This window comes from Empidonax traillii, unplaced genomic scaffold, assembly GCF_003031625.1.
Source record: "Empidonax traillii isolate 1590-97213 ecotype Southwest subspecies unplaced genomic scaffold, ASM303162v1 scaffold4:size3804566, whole genome shotgun sequence".
Taxonomy (NCBI): Eukaryota; Metazoa; Chordata; class Aves; order Passeriformes; family Tyrannidae; genus Empidonax; species Empidonax traillii.
In genome coordinates, this window is record NW_020955197.1 from 3,614,306 (window position 1) to 3,625,289 (window position 10,984).

General features: G+C 43.1%; 1 protein-coding gene across 6 annotated transcripts in view; it reads right to left on the minus strand.

The window, feature by feature from the left end:
* Positions 1-6,404, minus strand: part of MCTP1 (multiple C2 and transmembrane domain containing 1) — a 177,412-nt gene extending 171,008 nt beyond the window's left edge. For all 6 annotated transcript variants that reach the window (XR_003570587.1, XM_027878239.1, XM_027878247.1 and 3 more), the window contains exons 1-2: positions 5,224-6,404; positions 727-737 (exon numbers count right to left, since the gene is read on the minus strand). Coding sequence is in view for 5 of the 6 variants with exons in the window: in XM_027878239.1 (XP_027734040.1) it covers positions 727-737; positions 5,224-5,802 (590 nt within the window). In the remaining variant the exon portion in view is untranslated. The remainder of the gene's footprint in view (positions 1-726; positions 738-5,223) is intronic.
* Between the last annotated feature and the right edge of the window lie 4,580 nt (positions 6,405-10,984).

Consider the following 10,984-nt stretch of genomic DNA (forward strand, 5'->3'; position numbering starts at 1 on the left):
AAAAAAAAAAAAAAAAAAAAAAAAAAAAAAAAAAAAAAAAAAAAAAACCACTAAGAAAGGACACCTTCATATATAAGCAGTAAATGCAGGGGGGGAAAGAAAATAAAGCTTAAATGAGGTCATGGATAAACGGTAAGTCAACTGCTGCTATTAGTTCACTTTAAAACACCTAAATATTTCACATAAGGATAAATGCAAACTAGTGAATTCTGAAAAATTATACAGCTCACTTTGAAAGCTCTGCAGATCTTCTTTAGTTAATTAAGCAAAAATTACAATTCTGTTGCACCATATCTTGGTTTCCATGTCAGTAATATACATACAGTCTACTCACATACTGTAAGTTGACAGACTGGCCAGATGCTTACAGAGTGTAGGAAACAGATTAACATATCTCAAGCTGCTGAAAGATAAATCTTTTATTAGAAGTCAGTACAATGACAAAATAGGGCAATGCAGAACATACCTTGATAAAATCAATTGTCTAATTCAACTCTTGGAGAAACAGCTTTGATCAGCTGCTACAGTTTTCTTAAAAAGAAATGATCATTAGCAACAGCTTTTTACTCATGGTTGCTATTTCTATGTAATTTCATGAGCTCCACAGTCTTCTGACATTTATTTATCTACTCAATCCCTGTGAAAGCCTTCTGGTGTTGTCTCAAATATTGCCCTCCTAATTTTCAGAATTATGCTGCTCTCAAATCATACTCCAAATACCTGTGCAAATTAGTTCTCTACAACTCTTTCTATTTTGTATTGGCGTTATGACAGGAAAAGGTAACACTTTCAGTCAGCAGTTTTCAGATTTCCTCACCACTGCCATCTTTCTCAATAAAATTAGCTAAGGTAGCAATTAAAATTCTCTTGGGTGATATTATCTGTGTAACTTTTCATTGATGTTTTCAGCCTTTTGAGTTTATTTTGTTCTTTTTCCTCCACTGGCTGGATCAATTACTCAGTCGTGACCTGTGACAAATGTCAATTATAACCAACAAGCCAAAGTTTTCCCTTGTGTTTCTTCACTAACTCAAATGGCTCTAAGCCAGACATAGATTTATTTGGTAGAGGCAGAGAAATGTGTATGGTATGCCAGTCTGTTTTGCATTGGCTCTACATGCCCTTTCACACCAAATTCATAATTCTCTTATCTTCAGGCTTCCTCACAGCTCAACCTCTGCTCCTTTTTCATCGCTATTCCCATTCTCTTTCCCAGCATTCGAATACAACACCATGTACCTTGCCTTGAAAGTACAACCTCTCCTCATACAACCTAGCCCATTAAATTCTCCTTTTTTCTGCAGATCCTTCCCATGTGCCCTACCCACAGCCCACCTTCTTACACAAACTCTATTGACCAAGTTATACATTATTGCAAGAATGGGAGAGACACTGTACCTGGATGTATCTGTCTAGTTTTTTTACTTCGTCTAATCTCTCCTTTGCATCAGTCTTTGTTACATAATCTAGACCATTGTTTTCCAATCTCTGGCTCTGAAGACCCACAAATGTAGGTCTGCAGGATGTTTATTAATGAAACAAATAGTCTCTGTTCACAAAACCAATGACCTTTGATTTACTATGGCTAAGAATCTAGAGGCTAAAAAGCAGCTCTAGTCAGCCCCTACTCTTCCCTCTGCATCCCATCTCTTCCCTGAGCCCTGCCACAACTCCAATTTTACTTACACAAAACAAAACTGGAAAAAGACATTGAGGGAAGGGGTTAAGGATTTGTCCACTCTTTCAACTTAATGGCTCAACCTGAACATGCTTTAAGAAGTCACAGGATTTGTTGTTGCCAGAGCATTATCTTGCAAGAAAATCCAGTGGAGAAAAGTGCCCACAAGAGCTCTCACTGTGGCAGCCACACTGGAGCCCGGATGCCCCTTCAGTCAGATATCCTCTCCCTAAGCCCTCCTCATGTTCACTGTTGATTCAAAACAACATATGCCCATACCTATGTTCTCCGATTCAGGCTGTGAAACACTTTTAGGGTTTTTATTGCTGCAAATCTTAACAGATAAGGATATTTCCAGCCTCCTAGTTTTCACTACACTACTATGACAAAATGCAAATGGCATAAAACTTTCCATGCAAAGCTATGTCTCACATTCCAGAGAAAGGCCATGTTGGTACAGGCATTGTTGGATAAATTCAAGCTCAGCTGACAAGAAGATGCAAATTATAAGGGACTCTTGCCTCACTGCCTTGGGGCATGATAGCACACTCAGACACTGGAAGCACTGTGAAGCATTACCCCTGGAGAGTTCTTATAATCTCCTGCCCATGGGACACCCTAGGAGGCTTCCATGGTCCCCCTCCCACTCCCTCAAAGATGCAGCACACATCTGGCAGCTCTCAGTTACATGAAGGTAATTGGATGCCACATGGAAAGCTACAGAAGGTTTGGTCAAGGAGAAGCTGGGAAAAGATGATGTTTAATTGCACATGTGTTTATTTCTTTGTCCTGCCTTACCTTAGTCATGGCATTTACACCTTTATAGTCACAGTCTCATTTCCAGAACTATCCCATGGCTCAATGAAGCCACTGAATTAAATCAAGTGAGATTACACCTCTAGAGATGAGAACAGCAGTGGATGTGCTCATTATGCAATATCAGAACAGTTACTGTATTTGAAATCATCCCTCCAAAACAAACAGGATCAGCAGCTCTGCAAACTTCACAAACACACAAGCTTTATTTAATAAAACCAGAAGGTTTGGTATGCAGGCACAGCCCATATTAATACCATTAATAATTGGAGGAACTGACTATAATCCTGCTAATTAAAGACAAGTGTTAGATAGCCTGGGTTCCACTTTGATTTGATTTAGCAGTATTCTTTCCAAATGTTGACTGTAACTTGTTTAAAACAAGACCAGTGCCCTCACAACTAAATAGCAATTGACCTGGTTTTGTAAATAAACATGCCATTTCTTTGCTGAAAGCAACAGCAGAAATTAGAGGACTGGGCAGTCACCAACCATATGAAATTCTACAAAGAAAAGGGGCAAATTCTGCACCTGGGTTGGGGCAACCCTGGATGTACATACAGACTGGAGAATGAGATGCTGGAAAGCAGCTTTGCGGAAAGCGATCTGGGAGTCCTGGTTGATGGCCAGTTGAATATGAGTCAGCAGTGCCCTGGCAGCCAGGAAGGCCAACTGTGTCCTGGGGGAGCATCAGGCAAAACACTGCCTGCCAGGCGAGGGAGGGGACTGTCCCGATTTGCTCTGCACTGGTGTGGCCTCACCTTGAATATTGTGGCAGTTTTGGGCACCACGATATAAGAAAGATATTAAGCCATGAGAGAGTGTCCAAAGGAGGGCAACAAAGAGGGGGAAGGGCATTGAGGGGAAGCCATATGAGGAGTGACTGAGGTCACTTGGTCCGTTCAGTCTGGAGAAGACTGAGGGGAGACCTCATTGCAGTCTACAACTTCCTTGTGAGTGGAAGAGGAGGGGTAGGCACTCATCTCTTCTCTGTGGTGACCAGTGACAGGACCCAAGGGAATGGCCTAAAGTTGTGTCAGTGGAGGTTTAGATTGGATATAAAAAAAAGTGCTTCACCCAGAGGGTGGTTAGGCACTGGAACAGGCTCCCCAGAGCACTGGTCACAGCACCAAGCCTGACAGAGTTTAAGGAGTGTTTGGACGATACTCTCAGGCACATGGTGTGACTCTTGGGGATGGTCCTGTGCAGTACTAAGGGATGGACTTGATGATCCTTGTGGGTTCCTTCTAACTCAGCATATTCTGTGTAAAGACAACCCCACATTTTCATATTTGTCTATTTGTTAGATGTAGCAGTCTTTAAAGCAGAATTATATCATGTAGTCTCAAACAATAATACTAAAATGTGCATGAAATTTTTGTGAGCCAGGGGCGTGGGAGGAAGGGACTAACTACTGCAGGGAACTGCCCACTTTGCAGACACTTGTCATGATAATCCCACATCAATAAGCAATGATGTAAAACATTTACAAGCATTATACAAGGAAACCGCAAAGACTGGCCATTACATTACAGTCAGGATGATGACTATCACTAAAGTAACCCTGTAAGATTCAGACATAAAGTTAGGTCCCATGTTTGTAAAGATGAATTCCTCTGAACTCTGCAGGCACACATGAAAGTCCCATTGACATCAAGGGACATTTGCAAATCATCACAGAACTACCATCACTCTAGACCCCAAGCAGAGGTACGCAGCCAAGCGCAGGTACGCATACCGCTTATTTTTGACAACACACCTTTTACTTCAGCTACTAATTTCTCCCTAAGTATGCCAGAAAACATTTTATAACAATAGGTATTAGTCAATTATTCCTGAAGAAAAGTGGATGACTGTTTCGAATTACACAAACTCCAGAAATACTCATATGCTTTGCAGTTTTGTTGCAGGAAATTTATGGCAAGATTTAGCAGCCCCTATGAACATCTGTTCAAAACTAACAGTCGGATGACCTCCGACTTTTTTCACCTCCTTGCCTCAACAAGCAGGGAAGAACGAGTGTCTCATCAGACTGAAGAGACCAGCTGCGTATGATGGTACCTAGTACGTTCTACCGTCTGTTAAATGTGTGCTAATGATCATCGTTTGAGTGTCCTGCAGAAATTTAAAGATCTAATAATTCAAAGTTGGATAACCAGGCGAAAGGAAAAAAGCAGAGGCTGCCTAGGAAAAGCCGTGCTTCATGTGTCAAGAGCGGACAGCAGCAGAGAGAGCCCTCGGAGAGGTGAGAGGTGGCTCCGGGGAAAGGCGTGAGAGCGAGGGAACCCCAACTCCCCCTCCAACCAACCTTCCTCTGCGTGGTTTATAAAAAGGAATGTCTGAGGGAAGTAGCTCCTGCTCCGGTGCACAAGCACCCCCGGCAGCGCTGCGCTCGCAGCTCGGGATGGCTCCACCGCACGGCCTATCACGACGTGCAGAGCAGTGCAGGGCTCCGAGGCGGGCGGACCCCTGGCCGTTCCCCCTCTCAGGCGAAGGACAGCCCCACTGGCAAGCGAGCGGTCGGGGGTCTGACACCCAGCGCTGGCCGTCCTCTGACCTCCTCTCTCCTCAGCTCCCTTACCCAGCAGCCGGCCGCCCTTCCCGCTTCACCTTGCCTCGTCTCGCCTGCCCTCCCCGGGACCTTCCATCCCGCCGGCCCCTCCACCTCGGCCCAGTACGTACAGGGCCACCAGGGCAGCCCCACGAAGGGCTACGGGGCCAACACTCACCCCGCCACCATCGCCGTCCTCCGCCCGCTGCTCCTGTCTCCTGCCGACGGTGGGCGAGCCCTGCAGCAGCTGCTCCAGGCAAGCGGTGCTGGGCAACGAGGAGCTCTTCTGGTGGGACAGGTGCGCCCCAGGCCGGCGCCCCTCCTTGCCACCCGCCTGCCCCTCATCGCCGACGGCGGGCACGACCCGGCTGCCGGACGGCGGCCCCTTGCCCTGGGGGAGCAGGTGCTCCCGCAGGCGGCGCAGGGCGGAGCCGGACTCGCCGTCCGGCTCCAGCGGCTCGGCCGCCGAGCAGCAGAGATTGGGCTGGGAGGACGAAAAGACGCGGTCCAGCACTTGCCGCCGTCGCTTGAAGCCGCTCCACTTTGCGCCGGCTGGCAGGTCCCCCTTGCCGCTGGTCGGCGGCGGCGGAGCGGGGGGCTCCGCAGTGCGGCGCTCGGCTCCTGCCCGCCCGCCGCCGCTCCGGCCCTTACCCCCCAGCTGCAGGTTCTTCCACAGCCGGGCCTGGAAGGATATCGCCGACTCAGATTCGCTGGGCTTTCCTCCGGTGGTCAGCCGGGGCTCCTTGCCCGGCTCCATCCTTCTTCTGCGGCGGAGGCGGTGCCGGCAGCAGAGCACGCCGGAGCCCGGCGCCTACTCTCCGGTGCGGGGCGCGCCGGAGCGGAGCCCCTGCCGCCGGGAACGAGCGCAGGGTTCCGCCGCGCCGCCCTCCACTCAGAGTGGCGCGACCGAGGGAGGATGGAGCTGCAGCGCTGACGTTGAAGCTAAAGGAAGGACGAAACCCTCACCTTGGCCCAGCCGGGCGGAAAGTTTGCCTCCCTAGGCCCCCCACCCTGGCTGTCCCCTCGGTGGCGGCGGGCAGCGCGAAGCGAGGTGCAAAGGGGAGCGGCGGCTCGGCTATGTATACGTGCGGCAATGCACATGAGGACATAGCGGGAGGGGGCTTATCTTGCCCCCCTCCCCATCTGTTTTCTGCACTGGAGACGGTCACACCGTACGAGAGGCTTGGAGGACAAACGGCTCTGGAGGTCGCCGCGGAGAGCGAGGATAGGGGGTGCCTGCGCTGTGGTATTTGCGGTCTCCTTTGGGATCGGTGAACACCCAGACCCCTGTGTGAAGGTGGGAACGTGAAGTGAGTCTCTGGCCAGGCAGGCATCGTCCCCAAGCCGCGGAAATCTTGTGAAGGAAAGGTTCAGTAGGATTTGCTCCTGCAGGTACAGTAAGCGCTGCAGAAAATACCGGCCTCGTCACCGGCTCTGCCATTCGGCAGCGGTGGGCGCAGAATGCAAACCACGGCCAGGCAGACCCGCCAGATATGGGCGTTTGCCACTCTCGTATTTGAAAAACAAACAAACAAAACAAGCAAGCAAACAAAAAGTTTCCTCATCACAGCATGCTGGATTAGTAGTCCCATCACTGCATTTTTGGATGCTTAATGCTATCTAAAGTGTCTTTTTTTAATTAAAATAATACCAGCAGGATGATTTCAGAACAAGGCATTACATTCCATGAAACAAACAAGCAAAAGGAATCTTTTGGTGTACAGTGAGCCATACCTTTCTGTAGCATACTTTTTGGTTTCATTTCAAAAGACACTTCTTAACACCATTGAGAATTTGGCCACCTGTATATAACTTTCCCCAAAAAGTTTGCAGCCAGGCGTTTAACAGTACAACTTTTGCTGAACAGAACAGGGAGAATACAAATTAAAAGTGGGTGCTTTCGAATGATCGGGGGTTTGGGACCTATATCTACAGTATTCGAGAAAATAGCCAAAATAACCTCTGAACCAATGGAGGTTACTTTTTATGAGTCCTGTCAGATAAATGACATTTCAGGACCAAAAAAGCCAAAGATAGTCATAGGGGGAAGAAAATAAATTTTTGAAGATAGAAAATTAGTCATCCTACTTTGATCCCTGTAAGTGAATCTAAATAATCAGGTTTCAACTACCTAAAAGCAAAACCATCAGGTAGTAAAGCTCAAATGGATCAAGTTCTAGAGGAAACTTAAGTGTCAGAATTTTTGAAATTACATCTTTAAATCTAAGAAGAAATGTGCTAAAATGGAAGCTCCTTAAAAGGTCTGCTTTCTTGTAAATAATGAGTTCACTCAATGAGCACGAATCAAAAGAATAAAAGATTAATTTAGTTCTTCATCTACACCGGGGAGAGTGAAAAAGACTACAGAAGTACTTCAATATATACATGTGCCTTGTGTGTCACTCTTTTTATCTTCACATTACAGTTAAAACTTAGAATAAGCAGCTTTTCAAGTAAACAGTGTTTTCTGTTAAAATTAATACTCTTTTCACAAAGCAAATATGTATAAAGGACTACACCATGGTGTTCAAAAGAATTGTTTGTCAAAATACTGAACTACTCTGATATCTTTAAATTACAGTTATTTTCACAAGTGATCACATTTTCCTTTTAAAGAAAAAAAAAAAAAAAAGACCAGAAATTTGTTGTTTGTGTAGACATATTTTCTACAGAAAGTAATCTCGCAGGTAGAACAGTACATGGATGCTCACTGCCTGAGAGGGGTGTGCACAAGCGTCAATCTGCCTTGTACTGTATTTTATGACCCGTGCACTGAGTGGTCCCAAATAACATGCTAGTAAGCCTTCTGATTCTTCTTCCACATAAACCAGCATAAGCTTTCCTTACATTAAAATTCTGTCATTACACTGTAATTTCCAAATTGGTCTCATTCACCTCCTTTTTATACAACCAGCAAGTAGATTTGCTAATAAAAGGATCAAAGGAGCTTAGGCTGTTTAGTTCCAGAAATACTCATTGTCCTGGGGGTGAAGTACATCTGGGATGAGAAGGCAGTATATGGCTGTGCTGCAACAGGCAGTGAGATTATTCCAGAATTAATTCAAATCAGTTCACTATAAACAGTTTTACAACAAAATGAGTCATCTGCACATTGAATTCTCTGAGCTATATTTGTTTATTAAAGTTGAAGCAGAACCTGGCAGAAAGATCACAGGAAGACTTCAAGCAACATTCAGATAGAAATCTCAATGTTTAACAAAACCATGGATTTAACACCTGTGCAGATGAGAATGACAGTTCTAAACATACAAATACATCTTTATTTGCCTTAGAAATAAAAGAAGGATATCTGAAAATACTTGTTTACACCATATTGCTTCAAAGTTTTGCAAGATAAAACAAAACAGAACAAACAAACAAACAAACAAGTATTTCAAATGGGAAACCAAGGAGAATATTTTTCTTATTAGGCAACTGTCTTAGCAGACATCTTAGTCTTAGCAGAACTGTACTTCATCTACCTATATATGTCATTACTCTAATTAGTTTAATTTAAACTGATAAAATAAATGTATCACTCAATACTAAGCACCATGCATTTTTTTAAAAAACTATTTTCTAATACTTTTGAAGATTCTGACTTAAAACCCCAGATTTCTCTGGTTATTTGGGTAAAATAAAAGTCTTTGGTTTGGTTTGGCTTTGCTTATTTCTTGAAAAAAATGTTACTTTGTTGCTTCTGATATTTAGGTCATTATCTATAGGTATTTATATTTCAAAAGACACTTAATTTTTTTATCTAACTCCTCTACCATCTTTTCTCCCATCATTCGGAATATAAAATACAAGCAAGAATGGTAATATTTTGAAATACATATCAGACATTTTTGAAGGCAATATTGGAAGATGGCCTTAGGCTCAAAAGCTGAGCATGATTTTGTTCTTCTAGCCTAGAACCACATTTTTAACACCACTTGCACATCATTTTGCCTTGTTCTTTCTCTATGTTTTTTCAGTCTGAATTATTATGGATTTACATTTCCTTTTTTCATCAGACTTGTGTTTCAGATGGCAAAGTTCTTGTCTATAACACAGTTTTTAAGTACACCCTCCAATGTTGGTTTTTACTTGATTTTATCTCCACACTAACAAATGAACATAAGCATGCTAGTAAGCAAATTCAGGTCTTGTCGTGATAAACAGCATCTCAGGCAACGAGTTCTCCCCAGCCTGTTGTAAGAAGTTTCATATTATATGGACACATACTCATTAACTCTTCTCCTCTACAAATTAAAATATTTTTACCTGAAACTTTCTAATTGAGATTCAGCAGGAGTCAAGAAATCTGGTGTAGAATATTGTAGCCAGAACAGCAAAGAGCTTTGAAATGTTACAAATACTGAAACTGTGTCTTCTGATTTGAAGCTTCAGGCAACCTCAGCTGTAGAGGGTACTTCAAGTCCTGTTTTCACCCACAGCTACACAGTAATGAGTACATTTGTTCTTGCATTTTATACCAGTAATTATGTTCCTGCTCTTTTAATTTGACTAAACATAGCACTAGTTGCAAGTTAGCTCCACAAAATGTTTCATCACCTTAATGTAGTTTTATCCAGCTACTGGGTTTTTTGGCTGTAATGATAATAGTACGGATTCAGCCATTAATCTGGGATAGTACAGGCTCCAAAATTTATTCCTAAAGTAAGAGAACCGTCCTTATGACAAAGTACTGGGAAGAGTCTAGGTTGCACTGTTATGAAAAGCTGAGTCAATTTAGTGGAGATTTATTTCCCTTCATTTCATGTACATCTTTGTCTTTAATATGTTAACTGTACGGCTAGACTTCCGCTAATGTTCCTTAGCTATTTCTTTGATTGTTGTTGTTGATACCTGACACAGTTCCTCTGGTAATATGCGCGGGAAGGTCTAATGCAGCTCCTGGGAATAAAGAAAAGAAAAAGCAAAGTCACACAGGTCAGCATTGGTGTATCATAAGCTGTGTGCAGCAATTTAAACCATGTAGTCAGACCATATTCTGGTCTACACACAGTGGTGGAAAATCCAGCAAGATATTCTTACAGCAGAGAAGAAGAAGGCTGACCCCACTAGAGGACCAAGTATCAAGATCTGGCAGTACTTCTGATGGTAGCAGGTGTTTTTGCCCTTTAGATAGGTAAAAGATAGGAGATAACAGCTTTAAACTGAAAGACTGTCGATTTAGATTAGATACTGGGAAGAAATTCTTCACTGTGAGGGTGGTGAGGCACAGGGGCAGGTTGCCCAGAGAAGCTGTGGATGCCTCATCCCTGGAAGTGTTCAGGGAATAAAATGATCCTTCAGGTCCTTTCCAAATCAAACCATTCTATGAATCTATGATTCAGATCTGCACCACTGAATATACAGCTTTTTTATTTTTGAGTTCTGGTTTAAATTGCAGTAATGTTAGTGCTAAATTTTAATATAAATTTAGAAATTTTATAAAGCTTCATTTTTATTCTAAATGTGTCTGACATCTTCAGTATTTCCCTAGTTAATGCATATAAATATTGACTAGTCTGTATTTGATAAATTTCAAACTACTCTTTCCTATTTTATACTGTATCTGTGTTTGTTTTATAATACGAAAAATATCTGTTAAAAAAAATTTGTATCCTTAAATGTTTTGTAGGGTATTCTGCAGTATTAAATATTTTGGCCTATTCTATGACCCTCTGTCTTTATAGCATGACAAGTATTTTTGCAAAACAAAATATGTCCATCAGTTGTTCTTTTTGATTCTATGATTCTTCTCAGCTTCAGCCTTAGATTTTTATTCCTGTATGGTAAAACCCATCAGTTCTTATGATTCACTACTAATAGTCATGTTGGCCTTTAAAGTTATTTTTAATGACTGACTCAAGTAGTTTTATATCATTACAAAATCCCAAGTTCCACTGCTTCTCAGTATTTTCTTTAGGACAGGTTTTGGTGTTTCCTTC